Genomic DNA, 22,799 nt, shown 5'->3' on the forward strand with positions numbered 1-22,799 from the left:
AAATCTATCTATTATATACCATCATCATAAATACAGACCTGTATACTAGCATTGCACCTGGTATCACCAGAGTTGGAGATGACAGTATGTATGTGTGCACATGTCTGCCATATCTGCAGCGTCCGTAGAGGGTGTGGGGTCCTCTGGAGCTAAAGTTACAGGCAGCTGTGAGCGCCCCCTCCCCTGCCCAACACACCTGTGCAGGTATTGGGAACCCAGTCTCTCAGTAAGCCAGAAGCTCACCAGAGTTGGGTAGACCAGCTGGCCAGCAGACCCCAGGGTTTCTCCTGTCTCTGTTTTTCCAGTGTTAGACTAACAGAGCTGTGCCGCCACGCTCTGTTCCTCACTGGAGTGCTGAGGGTGCAAACGCATGTCCTTAAAGTTGCCCAACAAACACGTCACCTACTCAACTGTCCCCTTGACACCATTGAAAAAAATAACTCGATGCTTGCCTGGTTTCCCAACTGATCCAGTCTGTTTCTTCCTCCAGGTGTTCGTCTCTCTAAATACCCATGTGTTCCTCTTTAAGACGGGATGGCGTCTTTCTTTTCCGATTTTGGCCTTATGTGGTACCTGCAAGAGCTAAACAAGAAGGAGTTCATGAAGTTCAAGGAGGTCCTCAAGCAGGAGGGGCTGCAGTGTGGGCTGCAACAGATCCCTTGGATGGAAGTAAAGAAGGCATCACGGGAAGACCTTGCCAACTTGCTGGTGAAGTACTATGAGAAGAAGGCCTGGGATGTGACATTAAGCATCTTCCAGAATATCAACAGGAATGATCTCAGCGAGAGGGCAGCAAGAGAGATTGCTGGTGAGTTGGTTCAGGCTTCTTTACGGTGAGGTTTGTGTCATAGGCTTGCTATGTGCCATCAACAGTGTGGTCTTAAGAGTCACGTGTACATCTATCCTGGTGTAAGATATCATGGATGTGATTCACTGATAATCTTAGGTCTGTGGCTACAAAATCTGCGGTCTTTCGTTTGTCGTTTTAAAAATGTGTCTGTGCTGGTCTTGCTACTCTCTTACTTATTCTGGGACTCCAAATGCACATGTTAAATGTCTTTTTTTAGGACTAAAGTATATGAGAACAGTTCGAAACTGCCTTAGGTCTACGTGAGAGTGACTGCACTGCCCTTGGAAACAAGAAGAGGGCGTTTAGATCTCCTGGTACTGGACAGTCATGTGGATGCCTCCTTGTGCTCGCTTGGAACTTAACCCGGGTCTTTCAGATGCTTTTAACCACTGAGCCATCTTGATCCCCAATGTGTTAGGTTATCATACCGTGTCTTCTGTGTATCTTTGTATCTTTTTGTCTGTGTGTGCTTCAGGCTCAATTGTGTTTCCAACTGTCTTTATTTCAGAAATTCTTTTTTTTTTTTTGGGGGGTTCAAGATAGGGTTTCTCTGTCCTGGAACTCTATTTGTAGACCAGGCTGGCGTGGAACTCACAGAGATCTGCCTTCCTCTGCCTCTGTAGCTCTGGGATTAAAGGCGTGCGCCACCACTAACCTGCTTCTGTTCAGCTACTTCTAATGAATAACAACTCCGCCTATTGGCTTCTTTTGAGTTATGTGTTCTCTGTTATGTGTGTGTGTGCACACACACTGGTATGCCATGGTGCCCAGGGGGAGGTCAGACAACAGTTTCTGATAGTTATTTCTGCTTCTATCATTAGGGTCTCGGGGACCAACCTCAGGTTGTTGGGCTCTTTGGCAAGTGCGTTTTCCCCCTAAGGCATCTCATCAGCCCCCGTTTTGTTGGTTCTTAAATTTAGTGGGAACATTTTCCACATGCTGTTCGGCTTGGTTTTCCTCTATCTGCTCTGATTGCCCAACCTGCCTTCTATTTCTATTGAACATCTTTTAGAATTTGTTACACTTGGCATACGAAATGAGTTTCAGCATAAAATTTGTGTGTGTGTGTGCGTGTGTGTATGTGCGCACGAGTGTGTGTGTGTAGCATGTGTGTGTATGTGCGCACGAGTGCGTGTGTGTAGCATGTGTGTGTATGTGCGCACGAGTGTGCGTGTGTGTAGCATGTGCGTGTAGCGTGTGTGTGCGCGTGCGTGTGCATGTGTGTGCGTGTGTGAGCCTGTGTGTGTGTGTGTGTGCGTGTGTGTGTGTGCGCGTGTGTGTACGCCCATGTGGGTGGGTTTGGGCTTTGCTAACAGTACTCCCCCACTGTGACTCTCCTCTCTTTCCCTCCCTCTGGTGCCCTCTTACCTCGTAAACAGACTCCTTTTTGCTTTCATGCCATATATGTGGGAAGTTGTGCATGTTGAACATTTTTTCCTTTTTTTTTTAATTTAAACTAGAAACAAGGTTGCTTCACATGTCAATTCCAGGTCCCTTTCCTTCCCCTCCTCCTGTGTCCTCCCATCAACCCTTCCAATATCCTCTCATTTCCCCATGGAGGGTGAGGCCCTCCATGGGGGTGTCCATAGTCTGTCATTTCATACAAGGCAGGGCCTAGACCCTCCCCCAAGAGTCCAGGGTGAGAGTGCATCTCACATTGTTGGATGGGAGCCCAAAGGCCATTTGTATACCCAGGATAAATACTGATCTACTGCCCAAGGCTCAATAGATTACCCAGGCCTCCTCACTGACACCCACATTCAGGAGGTCTTGATCAGTCCCATGCTGGAATCCCAGCCATCAGTCTGGGATTCAAGAGCTAACCCTTGTCAGGTCAGCTGTTTCTAGGGGTTAAACCAGCCCAGTCTTAGCCCCTTTGGTCATCAGTCCTCCCTCTCTGTCACTGGATTCCTTGAGTTCAGCTCAGTGTTTAGATGTGGGAGTCTGCCTCTGCTTCCATCAGCCACTGAATGAAGGTTCTGTTTCCCAGACTCTCTGGCCATGGGATTGTAGGCTGGCACTCCCCAGATCTATGTCTAAAATCCATATATGAGAGAGTACATGCCATGTTTCTCTTTTTGTGACTGGGTTACCTTGCTCAGGATGGTTTCTTCTAGTGATATCCATTTGCCTGCAAGTCTCAGGATTCCATTGTTTTTTTTTTCTGCTAAATGGTACTCCATTGTGTAAATGTACCACATTTTCTCTATCCACTCTTCGGTTGAGGGGCATCTAGGTTGCTTCCAAGTTCTGGCTATTACAAATAATGCTGCTATGAACATAGTGGAACAGATGTCCTTGTAGTATGAATGGGCATGTTTTGGATCTATGCCTAAAAGTGGAGTTGCTGAGTCTTGTGATAGGTTTATTCCCATTTTTCTGGGGAAACTCCATACTGATTTCCAAAGTGGCTGTAAAAGTTGGCACTCCCACCAGCAGTGGAGGAGTGTTCCCCTTTCACCACAACCTCTCCAGCATAAATTGTCGCAGGTGTTTTGATTTTCACCATTCTGACCGGTATCTCAGAGTTGTTTTGATTTGCATTTTCCAGATGGCTAAGGATGTTGAGCACTTTCTCAAGTGCCTCTCAGCCATTTTAGCCTCCTCTATTGAAAATTCTCTATTTAGTTCTGTAGCCCACTTTTTAGTTGGATCCTTTTGTGTTTTAGAGACACGCTTCTTGAGTTCTTTGTAAATTTTGGAGATCAGCCCAAATGTCAGATGTGTGGTTAGTAAATATTTTTTCCCATTCTGTGGGCTGCCTTTTTGTCTTGCTGACTGTGTCCTTTGCCTTACAGAAGCTTCTCAGTTTCAGGAGGTCCCATTTATTAATTGTTGACCTCACTGTTTGTGCTAGTGGTGTTATGTTCAGGAAGCAGTCTCCTGTACCAATTCATTCGATGTATGCAGCATCGGTTGACAAGATTGGAGTCCATGCAGTATGCCACACCAAGCTTGTCTTTCTGCTGTCAGAGGAGCCCAGCTATACACAGCTGAGGGCTTTGTGTGGTCCAGATAATTATCTATGAGGCCATGGTTTTGGTTTTTAATAACTATGTTACATACATAACAATTCAAAGTAAAATAATGAATAGCAGGTGAATGGATAGACAGATGGATAGATGGATGGTTGGATGGATGAGCGTTAGGTAGGTAAAAAGATAGGAAAATATTTTCAAATTAGGCGTACATCTCATCCAATACATGTTGGCTGGGAAGCATCTTAAAGACAGCCATCTGGAGTTCCCAATCAGGGAGAGTCTCAAGCAGAGCAGAGAGCATCCTCTCAAGCACTACTTCCAGTTGAAAGAGCGAGCAGATATTTCTTTCACTGCTCTCCCTCTCCATCTACTGAAAGAGGGCGCCATTATGGGGTTAGGGAGAAACCTGGTGCCAGGGAAACTCCCAGGAATCTACAATGATGACCCCAGTTAAAACTCCTAGCAATAGTGGAGAGGGTACCTGGACTGGCCATCTACTGTAATAAAATTGGTGACTACTCTAATTGTCACCAGAAAGCCTTCACCCAGAAACTGATGGAAGCAGATACAGAGATCCACAGCCAAGCACTGGGCCAAGCTCCTGGAGTTCATTTGAAGAGAGGGAGGAGGGATTATATGAAATACTGATGAGGGAACCCCAGAGGGACAGCTGACCCCAGCTTGTGGGAGCTCATGGACTCTCAACCAACAGCTAGGATGCCTGCATGGGACTGACCAACTCCCTCTTCATGTGGGTGACAGTTGTGTGGCTTTGTCTGTTCGTGGGAATCCTTGTAGTGCGACCAGATTCTGTCTCTGGTGCATGAGCTGGCTTTTTGGAACCCATTCCCTATGGTGGGATGCCTCTCTCATGCTGGATGAAGTGGGGAGGAGCTTGGTCCTGCTTCAACTTGATATGCCATGCACTGGTGACCCCTACAGGAGGCCTGATGCTTTCAGAGGAGTGGATGGGGGTGGTAGGTAGGTGGTGGGGGGAGGGAATGGGACAAGATTAAGGAGGGGTTATTATGATTGGTATGTAAATAGATTTTAAAAATTAACTAAAAAGACAGAAAATAAAGGTAGGAAGGTTATGTGGTCAAACAGTGCTCTAAGACACCCAGCTGGGAAAGCTGGAGTTAGTTGGAGCTCCCGATTGAGCCGTCTCTCCATGGCTGAGTTTGCCATGCTTCTAGTCCAGGCTTCTTTTCCCCCACTCCAGCCAATCTTACATCATGGGGTAAACAGCCACAATATCGGCTAGAAAGGGTTCACATTCTAGCCATTCTCCAGGGTGTGGTATTTATGCCCTCAAGCTCTTTTATTCTCTTCCTCTCTTCCTGTTCCAGAGTGGGGGGGGTCAGGCATTTCCAGAGAATAAACCACAGAAGGCACTAGATGCAGACATGTTTGGGTCTGAAGTGGGGGACAGGGTCCACCCCACTTCCAGTGCCAGCTTCTGAAATAGCATGTGACAGTTTAACAGTGACATTCATTACACAGAATGCCAGCTGTGCTCAAGGGCCAGTGAAAGCCTCGCCTTAAAACCGTTCTGGGCCCACAGCTTACAGATCCCTAAAAACATACATGGCAAGCAGGCTAAAGTAGCAACTTGATGGCTAGGAGCGTGCCCTTCTCTTTCAGAGGACCTAAGTTCAATTCCCAGCACCCATGTGGGATGCTTATATCCAACTTTCACTCCAGCTCCAGGGAAAGAGGGGCATGCAACCCCTCTAGCCTCCACAGGAACCCACAAATCCACACACATGATTAGTAATGAATGTCTTTTAAGGGTACACATCCTGAGAATTTAAATATCAAAGTCAGATCATATATGGGTGAATGCTTAACTTTGATGTGTTGTGGATTTTTTTTCTCTTCTACTCACTGACACAGGACAGTCAAAGATATATCAAGCTCATCTGAAGAACAAGCTGTGTCAGGATTGGTCCAGAAAGTTCTACATCCCGATTCAGTATTTCCTGAAGCCGGAAGTCACAAAGGACAAAGTCAGTTATTTGCAGCAGCTTTTCATATCAGAGACAACTGAGAAGAGGCCACACACAGTGCTCCTGAAAGGAGTGTCAGGAGTTGGCAAGACACTGGTGCTGTTCCAGTTAATGCTGGCCTGGTCAGAAGGCCTGTTGTTTCAGGACGAATTCTCCTACATCTTCTACCTCTGCTGTGAGGAAGTAAAGCAGTTGAAGACAGAGAGCCTGGCCTACCTGATGTTCAGAGAGTGGTCCAGCCCCTCAGCTTCCATAGTGGAGATAGTATCCCAACCTGCCAAGCTCTTGTTCATCATTGACAGCTTGGAAGGGCTAAATTGTGATTTGACCGAACCGGAATTGGAGCTGTGTGATAATTGGATGGAGAAGCGTCCAGTGAACATACTGCTGAGCAGTTTGCTTAGGAGGAAGATGCTCCCAGAATCCTCTCTCCTCATCGCTGGTACTCCCGAGAGTTTTGATCAGTTGGAGCACAGGATAGACTACACAGATATGAAAACAGTGACAGGGTTTGATGAAAACACTATTAGGATGTGTTTCCAGGAATTGTTCCAGGATGAGAGCACAGCCCAAAATGTCTTCAGGTTGGTGAGGGAAAAAGAACAGTTATTCCGTATGTGTCACATCCCTACTCTCTGCTGGGCGGTGGCCACTTGTCTAAAAAACGAGAAAGAAAAGGCACGAGACCCAGCCTCTGTCTGTCGATGTATCACCTCTGTGTACACTGCTTACATCTTGAATTTGTTCATTCCCAAAAGTGCCCATGGTCCAAGTAAAAAAGGGCAAGACCTGCTGAGAGGCCTGTGTTCCCTGGCTGCTGAGGGCATGTGGACTGACAAATTTGTATTTAACCAGGAGGATCTTGGGAGAAATGGGATTGTCAGTTCAGACATCTCCACACTCCTGAACATGAGTGTACTTCTGAAGAGCAAGGACTCCAAGAATTTCTACAAATTCCACCACCCGTCCATCCAGGAGTTCTGTGCCGCTGTATTTTATCTGGTGAAGAGCCACGAGGACCACCCTAGTAAAGATGTTCAAGGTATAGAGACACTCCTGTTTACGTTTCTCAGTAAAGTCAGGGTGCACTGGATTTACTTGGGCTGTTTCATCTTTGGCCTTCTACACAAATCGGAACAAGAAAAGCTACAAGCGTTTTTTGGCTACCAGTTGTCCCAGGAGGTAGAGCAGAAGTTGTGTCAGAGCCTGGAAGAGATCAGTATCGACGAAGACCTTTGGGAACAAGTTGATGACATGAAATTGTTTTATTGCCTGTTTGAGATGGAGAATGAAGCCTTTGTCATGCAGGTGATGGACTTCTGGCAGCGGATCAAGTTTGTGGCTAAGAACTATTCTGATCTGATGGTGGCTGCCTACTGTTTGAGGAACTGTTTTTCACTGCAGACTCTATCCTTTTCAATCCAAGACATCCTGCAGGAAGTACAAGATCAGAGCTCTCTGTGAGTCCAATCACTGCCTTTCTCCTCGGTCTCCTTGTCTGAATCTGTTCCTGGGTAGTTTGACTTCTATAGAACCCTGATTCAATACTCACCCTGACTGGTTGTAAAATGTAGGGTGTTCAGGTCAGAAACCATATACTCACCAACAACAGAAACAGACCCAGCAGGTTGTGTGTGTGTGTGTTTACTTATACATAAATATATGTAAATATGTGTGTATGTAAATACATATGTATATAAAAGTGTGTATATATGTGTACATGTATACATAGGCATAAGTGTGTGCATATATAAATGTGTCTACATGTGTGCATATATACATGTGTGTATATATGCTTGTGCATGTATATATAAAAGAAAACATATCAAATTGTGAGTGGTAGTCATGTCAGATTGAAGAGGAATAGTGATATTATTTGATTTCAATTAAACAGATTTTTTTAAATACCTTTTAAAACTAAGTGAGATTTTAAGGAGAAAAACACAAAAATTTTTTTCATCAACTTTGTTTTTTTAAGATTTTTGTTTCATGTATCTGTGACTGCATGTTGGTATACACATATGTGGAGATGGCTTTAGAGGCCAGAACAGGGCATTAGATCTCCTGGATTTATAATTACAGATGGTTTGTAAACTACCCTGTTATGGGTTCTGGGATCAAATTCTTATTCTCAAGAAACATAAGCAACTCTAAAATTCACCACTGATCTCTCTCTAGTCCTACAGTCTCCACATGAAGCCCTGGATTGACTCTTAAAGAGATGCTATTTGGGGGGGCTGGAGAGATGGCTCAGAGGTTGAGAGCACTGGCTGCTCTTCCAGAGGACCTGAGTTCAATTCCCAGCAACCACACGGTGGCTCACAACCATCTGCGATGAGATGCGGTGCCCTCTTCTGGCATGTAGAACACTGTGTATGTAATGAATCCATTAATACTTTGAGACAAGTAGCTATAACTCAGATATCCATCTCCTGCCTCCAAAGTACTGGGTCAAAGGCATGTGCCACCGTGCCTGACGTTTTCTGTTAATTGTGAGTTGTGCATATTTTTTTATCATTTTTTATTTTAATTTTAAATAGCTTGTTTTACATGTCAATCCCAGTTCCCTCTCCCTCCCCTCTACCCGCACTCCCCTTCCCCCCTCCCTCCCACCCTATTGCCAAATCCTTCCACACTAGAGTCTGTCATTTTACTCTTGGTAGGGTCAAGCACTCCCCTAAGAGTCCAGGCTGAGAGAGCATCTCTCTTTGTGCTATAGGCACATGAAGACAGTTTGTATACCAGGGATAGACACTGATCCACAGCTCAGGGCCCCATAGGTTGCCCAGGCCTTCTCACTGACACTCACATTTGGGGGGGTCCAGATCAGTCCCATGCTGGCCTCCCCACTGTCGGTCTGGGGTCCAAGAGCACTCCCCAGAGTGACCTCGAGTGATCTAAAGGTATAACATCAATTGGCAAGCTAAACAATAGTGGAGGGACCACCTCGAATGCCCATTCCTGATAATGAACTTGATGTCTATAACCATCCTGGAGCCTTCATCCAGTGACTGATGGAAGCAGAGGCAAACACACAACTAATCACTGAACTGAACCCAAGGAACCCAGTGACAGAGAGAGAGGAGTGATGAGCAAATTGGCAAAGAATGGGCTGGCAAAACCAGCAGAGACAGCTGATCTGAACAGGGGAGAGCTCTTGGAGTTGTGCATATTTACAGAGTAACATGATATATTCTTTCTTTTTTTGGATATATTTTTTCATATACGCACAGGTCCTGGATTTGTTTCCAGGCATCATACAGTGGTCCATGCCTGTAATCCCAGCCTCTCAGGTAGTGGAGGCTGATCAGAAACTCAGGGTCACCCTTGGTTGAATAGAGAGTGCAGGGCATGGCCAGAATTGACAAGAGAGTGTGTCTAAAGAGTAATAAATACTGCTGGAGCTGAGCCATGTATGGGGACTCATACTAGTAGCTCCAGCTCCGGGGAAACTGAGGCAAGAGGGCCTCTGAGCATTTTTACACTAGTCTGGGTTGCATTCATAGTGGTTTCCAGGTCAGTCATGTCTAAAGAGGGAGATCCTGTCTCCAAAAAATAACCCACAATCCAATAAAAATAAATGTGTGTATAATTTGTGAATTCTTGGCTCTTTTGTCCATCCTGAAGTTAGAATCCAGGGCCTCATGTGTAGCAGGCTATCACTTTTTCAAGAACTGAGGGCCCCTGCTCATGTTTTGAGACCTGGTCTAGCCTTATATCCACTGTGTAATCAAAGCTGGACTCAAACTTTTGATTGCTGTGCAGGGGTAGCGTAGGCTGGGTTGACTCTTTAGGAGCCCTGGAACTTATGTTTGGAACTTTCCTTTTCTTCATTACAATGACCTCGTTATCCAAGCATTAATGGTATTAACCCACCATCTTATGAGGATGGGGTGTGATGGTCTGTGTCCTGTGTGTTTTCTTAGATATGAGCACTGCACTCAGACTCTTTTTTCCACACCCCCTCAGACTTTCATGATCTCCTACCTGCAAACATCCTTTGAAAAGTTAAGTGTTGCTGGGTGGTGGCATCACACACCTTTAATCCCAGCATTAAGGAGGCAGAGGCAGGTGGATCTCTGTGTGTTCGAGGCCAGCCTGGTCTATAGAGAGAGTTCCAGGATAGCTAGGACTCTTCCGTCGAGAAATCTGTCTCAAAAACAAACAAACCAAAAGCAACAGATTATAGGAGTATGGGGATGGCTCCATGCTGCACAGGTATGAGAGCTCCAGTGTCATTGCCAGGAGCCACAGATTCTTAAAAAGACTCTGCATAGTAGCATATTCCTATATTCCCAGCACTAGGGAGGCAAAGGAATGCAAGTGCATACACATGAACACACACTCATGCATGCCCTCACAAAATCATGTTAACTGACACATACTCAGAAATCATATGAGGTGGGCTGGCAAGATGGCTCAGCAGCAGTCAAAAGTGGCTACACTCAAATGTGATGAACTGAATTCAATCCCTTAGTCGGTAAGGAAGGAAAGTTTATTCCCGAACATTATCCTTGACTTGCACACATGGGCACGCTCTCTCTGTCTCTCTGTCTCTCTGTCTCTCTGTCTCTCTGTCTCTGTCTCTCTGTCTCTCTCTCTCTCTTTCTCTCTCTCTCACACACAGTATGGTTAGAAGGCAAATTTGATTATCATGTGGGGAAGGAGTCAAGTATAATATCCTAGATTGTATACCAAGCAAGTAACCACAGCTAAGCCTGAGCCCAGGAGAGGCGTGCTCTAGTTTTTGACCCGGTGGCTCTGGAATCCTGCCTCCTCCTCACTGTAAAACCAGCAAGGTTGTCTGTAATGCGTGTTTTCTCAACCTCAGCCCCTCCAAGCCATCTGGGGTGTCTGTCCTGCCATGAGAGCAGCGAGAGTAGGTGACAGTCCCAGGATGTAAATGGACTTCGTAATTGGTCTAGATAATAAAAACCTGGAGTCACATATAAAGAAAATGCTGAGAGAACAGAAAGAAGGAGCAAGCCATGGCCATACCTTAACTCCTTTGAGTCTTGGCAGACAAGAGAGTTCTTCTTTCTCCCTGCTTACGTTCTGTTTCCGCCCAGCTACCTCACATCCTGTCTGGCTGTATATATCTCCTCGCCTGTATGGTTAGCTAGAGGCAAGCTCCATTCTCTGACCTTCAGACATGCTTTATTTGTACAAGCTAGATATTACCACAGCAGACGAACCTGGTTCCCACTGTGTAGGATTCTCAGAATCACCTCTGACCTTTACCCAAAAGATGAGAGCTGTACCTCTACCCTCAAGCTATAATGAGCAGAATCCCTACCTTGTGAAGTGTCTGGCCGGGATCTGTGAGCATGAACTTAAGTACACTTGCTCTGTTCAGAGAGTCAGTCTGCTGCAGCATTTGTGTGCTGCGAATGTCTTGGCTTAACTGATTGGTAAATGAGTAGACTGTGAAAGCACTGGCAGGTTTTGCCATCCATTCATAGTTATTTTGTGTGTGGGAATGTTTTAGTTACACGCGTGCATGTACACCCTGTGCTTACAGTGCCCATGGTAGCCAGAAGAGGAGTCATTGCCCTGGAACTGTACTTATGGATGGTTGTGAGCCCCCAAGTGAGGGATGGAAACTGAACTCTGGTCCTCTTCGGGAACAGCAGATGCTCTGCACCTAGGAGCCATCTCTGACTCCCCTTGATTAACATTTTAGCAATGGAATATGTGCCCTTCTCCTCCATTTCAGGGAAAAGCTGCTCATCTGTTGGCAAGATGTGTGCTCTGTGCTTGTACGGAGTCAGCAACTCCATATCATCCAGGTGAAAGACACTTATCTCACCGACTTGGCCTCATTGATGTTGTATAATTGCCTAAAGCATCCTACCTGCACCCCTCGTGAATTACAGTAAGTTAAAGGTCGACTTTGATAGGGCCACATCACCTAAGTATTGGATAATGCCCCACCCCCACCTCTCAGCTAACTGCATAAGTGAAGACTGGCTGCTTAACACCAGTAATGTCTGTTGCTGACCATTCTCCACTGGGGTCTGTCTCGTGAATTGTAGAATGAGAGCATGTGTGGGCTCCTCTTTCTAAGGCTAGCAGCTTCCTCTTGTGACAGCCAGCCTTGCCTCCAGACATTCTCAGAGTTCCTGTGGAAGAGAAAAATCCACCAGTTGCAGAACCAGTGAGGAGAGTCACTACTGGGACTTAGACGGTGGTCAAAGGCGAGAGCTTGGGCTGGATGGGAACTGATGGATCTCTTTGTTCTGCAGGGTAAATAACGTGACCTTGTGGAACAAAAACATGTTCATTGATCTGCTGTCTCAGAACCATAACCTGCATCACTTGGACCTCAACCTCACGTCCCTGGCCAACAGTGACGTAAAACTGTTGTTCGATCTCCTGAACCAGGAGGAGTGTAGCATAGAAGAACTCCAGTAAGTCTTTGTGTTAGCCTAGCTTGCTGACTCCCATCAAAACAGGCATCTGAGGTTTTTTTTTTTTTATCCATCTTGCTGTGATTTTTTTAAAAAGATAGTCACATCCCATCCACAGTCGAGAACAAAGAGCAGTAGATTCATGGACACACGCTGGTGCTCAGCTAACTCCCCACTCTACACAGTTCAGGATCCTCCTTCTTGAGGAATGGTGCCTCCCATAGTGGGCAGGTCTTAGCATCTTAGTGAATGTTATCAAGAAATTGCCCACAGCTCATCCATATCAAGAGAATTCTTCACTGAGGCTCCCGTTTGATGTGATTTGTAGATTGTGTCAAGCTGACTCTTAAAACCATCACAGGAAGACTTCAATTTAAAATTTGTGCACTCTTGTTTATGTCCCTAGTTTATACTGATTCTGTGCAAACTTTGTCACCTTAAGAACCCATCACAGAGCCGGGCGGTGGTGGCGCACGCCTTTAATCCCAGCACTCGGGAGGCAGAGGCAGGCAGATCTCTGTGAGTTCAAGGCCAGGCTGGACCGACAGCCTCCAAAACAATACAGAGAAACCCTGTCTCATAAAAACCAAAAAAAAAATCACAGCTAGCAAGTTAGAGGGATAAGTGCCTTAAGGCGCTTTCTGCTCACCCTAAAACCCTGCTTCAATCCCTATGACCCAGATGGAGAAAGGAAAGAACCGACTTCAATGAATTGTTCTCCTTTACTCCATGTGTATACTGTGGCACAGGTATACAGACCAATAAGTAAATGTAACTCTTAAAAAGTTTACAACAGTAGGCTGTTAAGAGCACCTGTTGCTCTTCCAGAGGACCCGAGTTCAATTCTCTGCACCCACGTGGTGGTTCACGGCCTTCTGCTACTCTAGTTCCAGGGGTTCTGATGCCTTCTTCTGACCTCTGCAGGTACCAGGTATACATGTGGTGCAGAGACACATGCAGGAGAAATGCTCACACGTGAGATGGAAAATGCGTTAGTCTGCTGTTAACTTTTTAATTAAACTGATGACGAAAAGGGAAAGTTAATTTCTAGATAGGTGTAATCACTCAGGAAACCATTGCTTCAGCTTTTGTGGGCCCTGGCATACCTAAGAACTCGGAACTCACTGCTAAGTGTACGTTCCATGGTTGCATGGCTCCTTTTGTTGAAGGACAGGCATTCCCAGATCCGTGAATGACAGGTGTTCAGACATGAAAAGTCGACATTCTGACAGACAGGAAGCTTGACAAAAGTCTTTGGTTATTGATCCTATCTAGAGAGATCTCAGATATTGTTGATGGAATGAATTTGATTAAAGAGGATATCAGGTGTTCATATATAACATTCAAAGCTGGGCAAACTGTGGTATATAGGTGTCCTTGTTTGGAGCTAGTGACAGAAAGTGGGGAGGGGATGAGTATGGAAGAGAACAGGTCTTCCTATGTGCAGTTTTGTCCTTTTATATGCCCTGGATACTGGTGTTCTGTGTGGTTCTATGGTAGCCATGCTTTTGCTTTTGAATGATTGAGTATATAGCAAAAATAACTTAAAAAATACCAAGTAGCAGAAAGAAGTCACAGTCAACTAGCAAAGTTTCATCAGATCTGACACTGACATGTCCAACAGAGACTAGCATAATTCAGTGACAGAGAAAACTAAAGAAAATATCCAGTCAGGGCCTACAAACATCCAGCAGAAATAGACCAAGGAAACCTCATTAAAGTAATCAGGGAATTCCTTTGGTTCCCCTTAGGAAAAGAAGAAATAATAGCAGATAGGTGATGTCCACAGATAGCATGAGCAAGACAGGTGCTTACATTCACCCAGCAGAAATGACTGGAGAAGCCCTGAGACAGCCCCAAAGGAATTGCGGGTTGAGAGTTTGAGGCCGAGTAGAGCATCCTCTCCACCCTGAGTCCCTCCCCCTTCCCGCCTTGTTTTCCTGCTGCAGGCCTTTATTATGTTCTGGGGTAAGCAATCATAGCCTTGGTTGGCCCTGGCTTACATCCAGCCCTTCCCAGGAGCACAGTGTTTTTTCACTGTGTGAGCACTCCCTCCTCTCCCTGTTACAGAACAGGTTACAGGGCCAGTCCATCCCTGGACAAGGATTCTTAGAGAATATTTGCAGTAAACATGCTTGAGTCTGGGGTAGGAAATCCCTCCTCACACCCAGAGTCCAGTTTCATCAAACTTAAACAGGTCATCACAGTTTACGTTACATTACAGCTGGTAACTCAAGGGCATTGAATACACACACACACACACACACACACACACACACACACACCAATAAACAAATGTACTTTTTAAAAACTGGGATGGAAACATAGCTCAATGGTTAAGAGTATTTGCTTCTTATGCAGAGGACCCAGGTTTAAGTCTCAGCATCCGCACTGAATGAATGGCTTAGAACCACTTGTAATTCTAGTTCTACGGATATGATGCTCTTTCTGACTCTGTAGGTACCAGGCACTCATGGGATGCACATACATACATGCAGACAGACACTCATACACACTAATTTAATCTTTTTTCTTTTCGTTGAGCTCTTTGTTCTCTTTATTTTTCTTTTTTATTTTAATTTTAAATAGCTTGTTTTACATGTCAATCCCAGTTCCCTCTCCCTCCCCTCCCCCACCCTCTCACCATCCCCCCCAAGCCTCCTACCCTATCTCCACTTCCTTCCACGTAGGGGATATCCAGAGTCTGTCATTTCACTCCAGGTACTCCCCTAAGAGTCCAGGCTGAGAGAGCATCCCTCTTTGTGTTATGGACACACCAACTCTGTTTGTATGCCAGGGATAAACACTGATCCACTGCCCAAGGCCCATAGGTTGCCCAGGCCTCCTCACTGACTCTCACATTCAGGGGGTCTGGATCTGTCCCATGCTGGCCTCCCAGCTGTCGGTCTGGGGTCCAAGAGCTCTCTCTGGCTCAGATCAGCTGTCTCTGCTGGTTTTGCCAGCCCATTCTTTGCCAATTTGCTCATTGCTCCTCTCTCTCTGCCACTGGGTTCCTTGGGTTCAGTTCAGTGTTTAACTGTGTTTGCCTCTGCTTCCATCAGTCACTGGATGAAGGCTCCAGGATGGTTATAGACATCAAGTTCATTATCAGGAATGGGCATTCGAGGTGGTCTCTCCACTATTGCTTAGCTTGCCAGTTGGTGTCATCCCTTTACATCACTAGAGGTCACACTGGTGCCAGATCTCTCTTCTAACCTATGATTCCCTCTTCCCCCTATTCTAACCCCACTCAACGTCCCTGTTGCCCCATGACCTACTCTCTCTTCCTCTTCTCCCCCTCTCTTCTTCCCAGCTCCCACTCCCCCACACCCCTCGCCATGTTCCCCATCTGTTCAGAAGATCTTGCCTCATTCCTCTTCTCTTGGGTATCATGCATATCTCTTAGGTTCTTTCCTGTTTCCCAGACTCTGTCAGTGGAAGTGCAGACTGGCACTATCCTGATCCATGTCTAAAATCCATATATGAGTGAGTACATACCAAGTTTGTCTTTTTGTGACTGGGTTACCTCACTCAGGATGGTTTCTTCCAGTGCTATACATTTACCTGCGAATTTCAAGATTCCATTGTTTTTTTGTGCTGAGTAATACTCCATTGTGTAAATGTACCACATTTTCTCTATCCACTCTTCAGTTGAGGGGCATCAAGGTTGCTTCGGGTTCTGGCTATTACAAATAATGCTGCTATGAACATAGTGGAGCAGATGCCCTTGTTGTATGAATTTGTCTCTTTTGTATACATGCCTAAGAGTGGAATTGCTGGGTCTTGTGGTAGATTGATTCCCATTTTCCTGAGGAATCTCCATACTGATTTCCATAGTGGCTGTCCGAGTTGGCACTCCCACCAGCAGTGGAGGAGTGTTCCCCTCTCTCCACATCCTCTCCAGGATAAATTGTCTTTGGTATTTTTGATTTTAGCCATTCTGACAGGAGTAAGATGGTATCTCAGAGTTGTTTGGATTTGCATTTCCCTGATGGCTAAGGATGTTGAGCACTTTCTTAAGTGTCTCTTGGCCATTTTAGCCACCTCTATTGAGAATTCTCTATTTAGTTCTGTACCCCACCTTTTAATTGGATCCTTTGGTGTTTTGGAGACTTGCATCTTGAGTTCTTTGTAAATTTTGGAGATTAGCCTTCTGTCAGATGTGGAGTTAGTGAATATCTTTTCCCATTCTGTGGACTGCCTTTTTGTCTTGTTGACTGTGTTCTTTGCCTTACAGAAGCTTCTTAGTTTCAGGAGATCCCATTTGTTAATTGTCGATCTCAGTGTCTGTGCCATTGGTGTTATGTTCAGGAAGTGGTCTCCTGTACCAACTTGTTAAAGAGTATCTCCCACTTTCTCTCCTAAGAGTTTCAGTGTGGTTGGATTTATGTTGAGATCTTTGATCCATTTGGACTTAAGCTTTGTAAAAGGCGATAAACATGGATCTATCTGCAGCCTTCTGCATACCAGTACCCAGTTATGCCAGCACCATTTGTCGAAGATGCTTTCTTTTTTCCATTGTATAGTTTTAGCTACTTTGTCAAAAATCAAGTGTTAATAGGTGTGTGCGTTAAAATCATGGTTTTCAATTCAGTTCCATTGGTCTACCTGTCTATTTTTGTGCCAATACCAAGCTGTTTTCAGGACTATAGCTCTGTAATAGAGCTTGAAGTCAGGTATGATCATGCCTCCTGAATTTCCTTTATTGTATAGGGTTGTTTTGGCTATCCTGGGCCTTTTGTTTTTCCATATAAAGTTGATTAATGTTCTTTCCAGGTCTGTGAAGAATTGTGATGGAATTTTTGATAGGGATTGCATTGAATCTGTAGACTGCTTTTGGCAAGATTTCCATTTTTATTATGTTGATCCTACCTATTCAAGAGCATGGGAGATCTTTCCATTTTCTGGTATCCTATTTGATTTCTTTCTTTAAATACTCAAAATTCTTGATATACAGGTCTTTCACTTCCTTGGTTAACATTATCCCCAGATATTTGATGCTGTTTTTGGCTATTGTAAAGGGTGGTGTTTCTCTGATTTCTTTCTCAGTCACTTCATCATCTGTATATAATAGGGCCACTGATTTTTTTGAGTTAACCTTGTATCCTGCCACTTTGCTGAAGGTGTTTATCAGCTCTAGGAGTTCCCTTGCGGAGTTTTTCAGGTTGCTTATGTAAACTATCATGTCATCTGCAAATAGTGAAAGCTTGACTTCTTCTTTTCCTATTTGTATCCCCTTGATCTCCTTTTGTTGTCTTATTGCTCTAGCTAGAACTTCAAGTACAATATTGAAGAGATATGGAGAGAGTGGACAGCCTTGTCTTGTTCCTGATTTTAGAGGAATTGCGTTGAGTTTCTGTCCATTTAGTTTGATGTTGGCTGTTGGTTTACTGTATATTGCTTTTATTATGTTCAGATATGTTCCTGTTATCCCTGATCTCTCTAGGACCTTTATCATGAAGGGGTGCTGGATTTTGTCAAAGGCTTTTTCAGCATCTAGTGAGATAATCATGTGGTTTTCCTTTCTCAGTTTGTTTATATGGTGGATTACGTTGATAATTTTCTAATGTTGAATCATCCCTGCATTCCTGGGATGAAGCCTACTTGATCATGGTGGATGATTTTCTGATGTGTTCTTGAATCCGGTTTGCTAGTATCTTATTGAGTATTTTTGCATCAATGTTCATGAGAGAAATTGGTCTATATTTAATCTTTTTTAAAGAACAGTGTCAAGTTATGAAAGGTCCCAAATCTTCATGTGGATAACAAGGGGACATGTTATGAAGCCAGATAAGACTATGACATTCTTCCTTGCCTGCAGGTTGGCAGACTGCCAGCTTTCCCCTGATGACTGCATGATCTTTTCCTGCATCCTGATCAGCAACAAGACGTTGAGGCATCTTAATATTTCCTCCAACAAATTGGACAAAGGGATGCACTTGCTCTGCAAGGCTTTGTGCCACCCAGACTGTGTTCTGGAGTACTTAGTGTAAGTGGTCATGGTGGGGAGGGTCTCTGTGGAGAAACTGTGACCAGGGAAATGGTTCAGTGAGTTAGAGTTTATGCCATGCTGACAACAGCAGTAGACCATCTGTAACCCATAGCAGACGGGTGAGGATAGGTGGGTCCTACAGCTCCAGGATCTGACATAGTGGTGAGCTCCAGTCTCAAAAGGAGGCGAGGAGCAACTGTGGGAGACAGGCACCAACAGCCTCTTGCTGATAGTTTCCTGAGGCAGCACAGAGGAGACACAGAAGATAGAAGAGAAGCTGGAGGCTAACCTTGACAGAGCAGACTGCTTATGCCCGAACAGCAAAGGTCAGACAGTCTCCTGTGGGGGAAAGGGTGCCTGTGTGGGTAGCTGTGATTCTTCATAGGAATGGAGTAAGGATGCTGTTTGCATCCGTAAGTGGCTATGACAGTTCCCTTTGGGCTTTCTTTCTTTGGCCTTAGGATGCAGCCATAATGTACTCGGACAGTTGCACAGTCTTTATCATTGAATCATCATGCCTTTCTGTGCTTATCCATTTACCAGAACAACGTATTTGTAGGAAGCTTGCCCAGTAACCAAGGCATTCTACAACTCCACACGCAGAAATTAATTAGTTCTAATGTCTGACCATTGAAAGAGCCCCACAGCATAAATTTCAGAGCCTAAACCTAAGAATTGCAGACAAGCTGAGGGAGCCTGGAGAAGGAGGCTCAGTGGTTAGGAATACACTCAGGGATCTTACAGAAGATGCATTTGTTTCCTATGACCTGTGGCAGGCTATTTAACAAGCACTTGTATCTCTGGGCCCAAGGAATCTAACAACACTGCTGTCCTCCACAGGCCCCCTCACACTTACAGACAGACCCACTCATGACACACATGAATAAAATCTTTATCACACATGCACACACACATACACACACAATAATATTTAAATTTTAAATTGGTTTTGAACCCAACATCTGTACATTATTTTTCTAGCTATTCCCTATCAACATAGCTCAGCAGGTAGATGGTGTTTAATTGTATGTGTGTTATAAGCAGTCTGGAGGAAGCTGGAGCTAGTACATGGGAGACTGTGAACAGGTTCTGGACACATACTGAAACATTGTACTTACAGCGCTTGAGCACCTGTGGGATTTTCTATCCACAGCCAATCTGCCCCTCTGGCTCCCCATGTACACCCCATCTACCCATAGATACCAAAGTATTAATGTACTAAACTTCAAAAGGTGTCAGATTAGTTTACAGTGCCTAATACGGACTCACAGATCTTCATCAATAAGTTGTTTCTGGCATACAGTGTGGGCTCTAGGCTGGGACAGTCAGAGTGGAATGCCCATGAGGCCCTTGTCCTCATATTTTACTGAGTGAGCCTCTCTTGTAAGTCTGGAGAGAGTGAGTAGGTGGACTAACGTAGAAGAGAATCGGCGTCTTTAGAATGCAGAGGAGAAAGAGAGATGGCTTGGTGCTTTGGAAGGGACTGAGTGATTAAAATTTTGCATATCAAATAGTCCTATAAATTTCATATTCTGATAATGTCAATGTTCAACTTGGCACCATGTAGACTTACCTGAGAAGAGTGTCATTGAAGGACTGTCTAGATATGATGAGCCTATGAGTTTGTCTGTGAATTGATGGGAGAAGGCCCTGCCCACTATGGGCAGCACCATTCCCTAGGTTCAAGTCCTGGATTACAGAAGAGTGAGAAACAAGAACTGAGCAATAGGCATGCCCCGGACTCTGGATGTGATGCTACCAACAAACTGTTCAATATTTATGTCAGCTCCCCACACCCCACTTGGCTTCCCTTCCTGAGGAACTTCCAATCTGGAATAGTGAATAGAGCCTCTCTTCCCAAAGTGGCTTTTTTGTTTGACTGCTTTTTTTTTCTTCAAGACAGGGTTTGTCTGTGTGACTTTGAAGCCTGTCCTAGAACTTGCTCTGTAGACCAGACTGGCCTCAAACTCAAAGAGATCAGCCTCTGCCTCATGAGTTCTGGGATTAAAGGTGTGCACCGCTACCACCCAACTCACAAAGTTGCTTTTTGTAAGGCTATTTTTCTTACAACAATAGAAATGAAAATAAGACACATATATATATTTTTCATATTATTCATTATATAAGACAACATGTATGTGGTTGCTTGTATGACAATAGCTGTATAGTTATAAAAAGTATCATTAAAACTCGGTGGTCCAGGTATTGTTAATATAAAGGATTTAGGTAAACATCAGGTAAGGTCTTCCAAGCAAGCATTTTCAGTGAATTTTACTCAGTTTCAACACTAGTGCTGATATGAGAAATGATAAGCCAGGGGTTTCTTGTCTTGCTTGAATGTTTTATTAATGTGTATAATTATAAAATGTTACCCCCCTCAATTCATATGCCCATCATTCCCTCCCACAGTTTGTCCAACTGCTCCCTCAGTGAGCAATGTTGGGACTACCTTTCTGATGTTCTGAAGAGGAACAAAATCCTGAAGAGCCTTGACATCAGCTCCAATGACCTTAAGGACGAAGGACTGAAGGTTCTCTGCAAGTCTCTGAGTCTCCCGGACAGTGCCCTGAAATCACTAATGTAGGTTTCTTTGGCTTGACATTAGAAGCCTTGTCTAGGGATCCTTGATATCTGTATATACCAGAGAATATGGAGGTTAGGGTTATTCACATCAGGTTGCTAATGAGCCTTTCCCAAGGACAATTCCATACCTTGACTTCTGTGATGAGGTTTTGGTATGTGGTGGGCAGCCACCCAGGATATAGACACAAGGGACTGAGAAAGGAATTATGAGTTGGGTCCAAAAGATGGATAAGGTGTTTGGAGTGGGTACTAGGAGATGAATTCCCTCAAGTCAAAACCTGGATCTCAAATTGTGGATAGAAAGGTATATTCTTGATTTTTCTTGTGGTTGTGACTGTGATGAAATTCCTGACAGAAGGGACTTAAAGGAATCAGGGTTCATTGTAAGTTATGGGATGGAGTGTTCTAGTCTCTCCTGGTGGAGAAAGAACATGGTAGAATGGCCGTGTGGTGGCAGGAGTGTATAGAAATCCGTCACATGTTTGGGGATTTGGAAGCATCAAGTAGAACTAAAAGCAGGGGTAGTGATAGAACCCTTAAGCCCATGCCCAGTGGCCCACATCTACCTGTCAGACCCCAATGTTCCAGAGGCCCCATAACCTCTTCAAACAGTACCCCCTACTGGGGACCAAGTGTTTAAATGAGTGAGCCTATAGGGAGACATTTCAAACCCAAAGAAAGAATAAGACGTGTAAGAGGGGACCCAAATATACATGTGTGGATTAGTTCCTGTGCATGAAAAGTCTACTTGGGGAAGAATAAACAGTAATGACAACAGGAATGACAGAACTCTTTAATTTCAGATTATACAACTGAGCATTGATTTGGTCATTTAGTGTGGTGGTTGTTTTGAGTATGCCAAGTAGATTATTATTCCGTGATCAAATGATGTTCTGTGAGACATCCAGACATATGGGCCTTGGTAGAACAATTCTAATTAGTGTTGTGAAACCTTGGTCACATTTTTATCCTCCCTAGAAGGGATTAAGGAACAGAAATAAAACAAAAAGTGGATCATGGGATATTTTTCCTCAAATGATGGCTTTGCCTATTTTTAGATACTGAAAACCACTGAAAAAACAGGTACAATATATTTTTAAAACATTAAAAGTATCTGGCACTGGGCAGTGGCAGCACACACCTTTAATCCCAGCATTCAGGAGGCAGAGGCAGGAGGATCTGTGTGAAGGCAAATCAGCCTGGACTACAGGGTGATTTCCAGGACAGGCTCCAAAGGTACGTGGAGAAACACTGTCTCAAAAACTAGAGTCAGAGAGACAGAGAGAGAGAGATACAGGGACAGAGACAGAGACACAAAGAGAGACAGAGAGACAGAGACAGAGACAGAGAGAGAGACAGAGATTTATAAATTATGAGAGGCATATGAAGATTTCAAGGGTAGGGTAGAAAATTGCAATGTATTAGTGAACTCCATTTCCAAGGCTAAAGTGACAAGAGGCTTAGGGAAATAGTTCAGTGGCAGTCCTCCTTTTCACAGGCAAATGCCAGAATAAAAATATCTACACAAAACATTTACCCATAGAGGTGAAATTTCCTCTCCATCCCAAAACAAGATCTCCTGCAGTCCCTTCTGTTCCAGAGAGTCCTGGGAATCCCAGTAAGAGCCAAAGGTTTCTTTAGACAGGTAAGTGCGTGCGAAGGAATTCCTAAATCCACCCTTAAAGGAACAACAAAGAAACCACTTATTCTATTCAGATGATATGAATGAATATATGTAATCCAAAAACTACACAGATAATTTCTCCAGCACAGGTGTGCCCCCTGTGTCTCCCCCAAATGCAGCCACCAACTGGAAAACAGGTGTTCAAATACCTGAAGCTCTGGGGGATAATTCTCATTCCAACCACCACATACCGTGTATCAACATGAAGTGAACTGATAGCAATGAGGCTGTCACAACGGTGTTATCAGTTAATAGTGTAAATGAAGAAAACAAACCATGTTCAAATACTG

The 22,799-nt window shown here is 44.4% G+C and overlaps 1 protein-coding gene across 3 annotated transcripts in view; it reads left to right on the forward strand.

The window, feature by feature from the left end:
* Positions 1–22,799, forward strand: part of LOC101840698 (NACHT, LRR and PYD domains-containing protein 4C-like) — a 44,034-nt gene that overhangs the window by 11,454 nt on the left and 9,781 nt on the right. For 2 of the 3 annotated variants that reach the window (XM_040734128.1, XM_040734130.1), the window contains exons 2-7: positions 491–808; positions 5,728–7,300; positions 11,557–11,715; positions 12,086–12,250; positions 18,072–18,239; positions 20,652–20,822. In XM_040734128.1, coding sequence (XP_040590062.1) covers positions 535–808; positions 5,728–7,300; positions 11,557–11,715; positions 12,086–12,250; positions 18,072–18,239; positions 20,652–20,822 — 2,510 coding nt within the window. In that variant the 5' untranslated portion in view covers positions 491–534. The remainder of the gene's footprint in view (positions 1–490; positions 809–5,727; positions 7,301–11,556; positions 11,716–12,085; positions 12,251–18,071; positions 18,240–20,651; positions 20,823–22,799) is intronic. The other variant, XM_040734129.1, reaches the window with a different exon arrangement.

Source organism: Mesocricetus auratus, unplaced genomic scaffold (assembly GCF_017639785.1).
Source record: "Mesocricetus auratus isolate SY011 unplaced genomic scaffold, BCM_Maur_2.0 Super-Scaffold_100037, whole genome shotgun sequence".
In the NCBI taxonomy this organism is placed as follows: domain Eukaryota; kingdom Metazoa; phylum Chordata; class Mammalia; order Rodentia; family Cricetidae; genus Mesocricetus; species Mesocricetus auratus.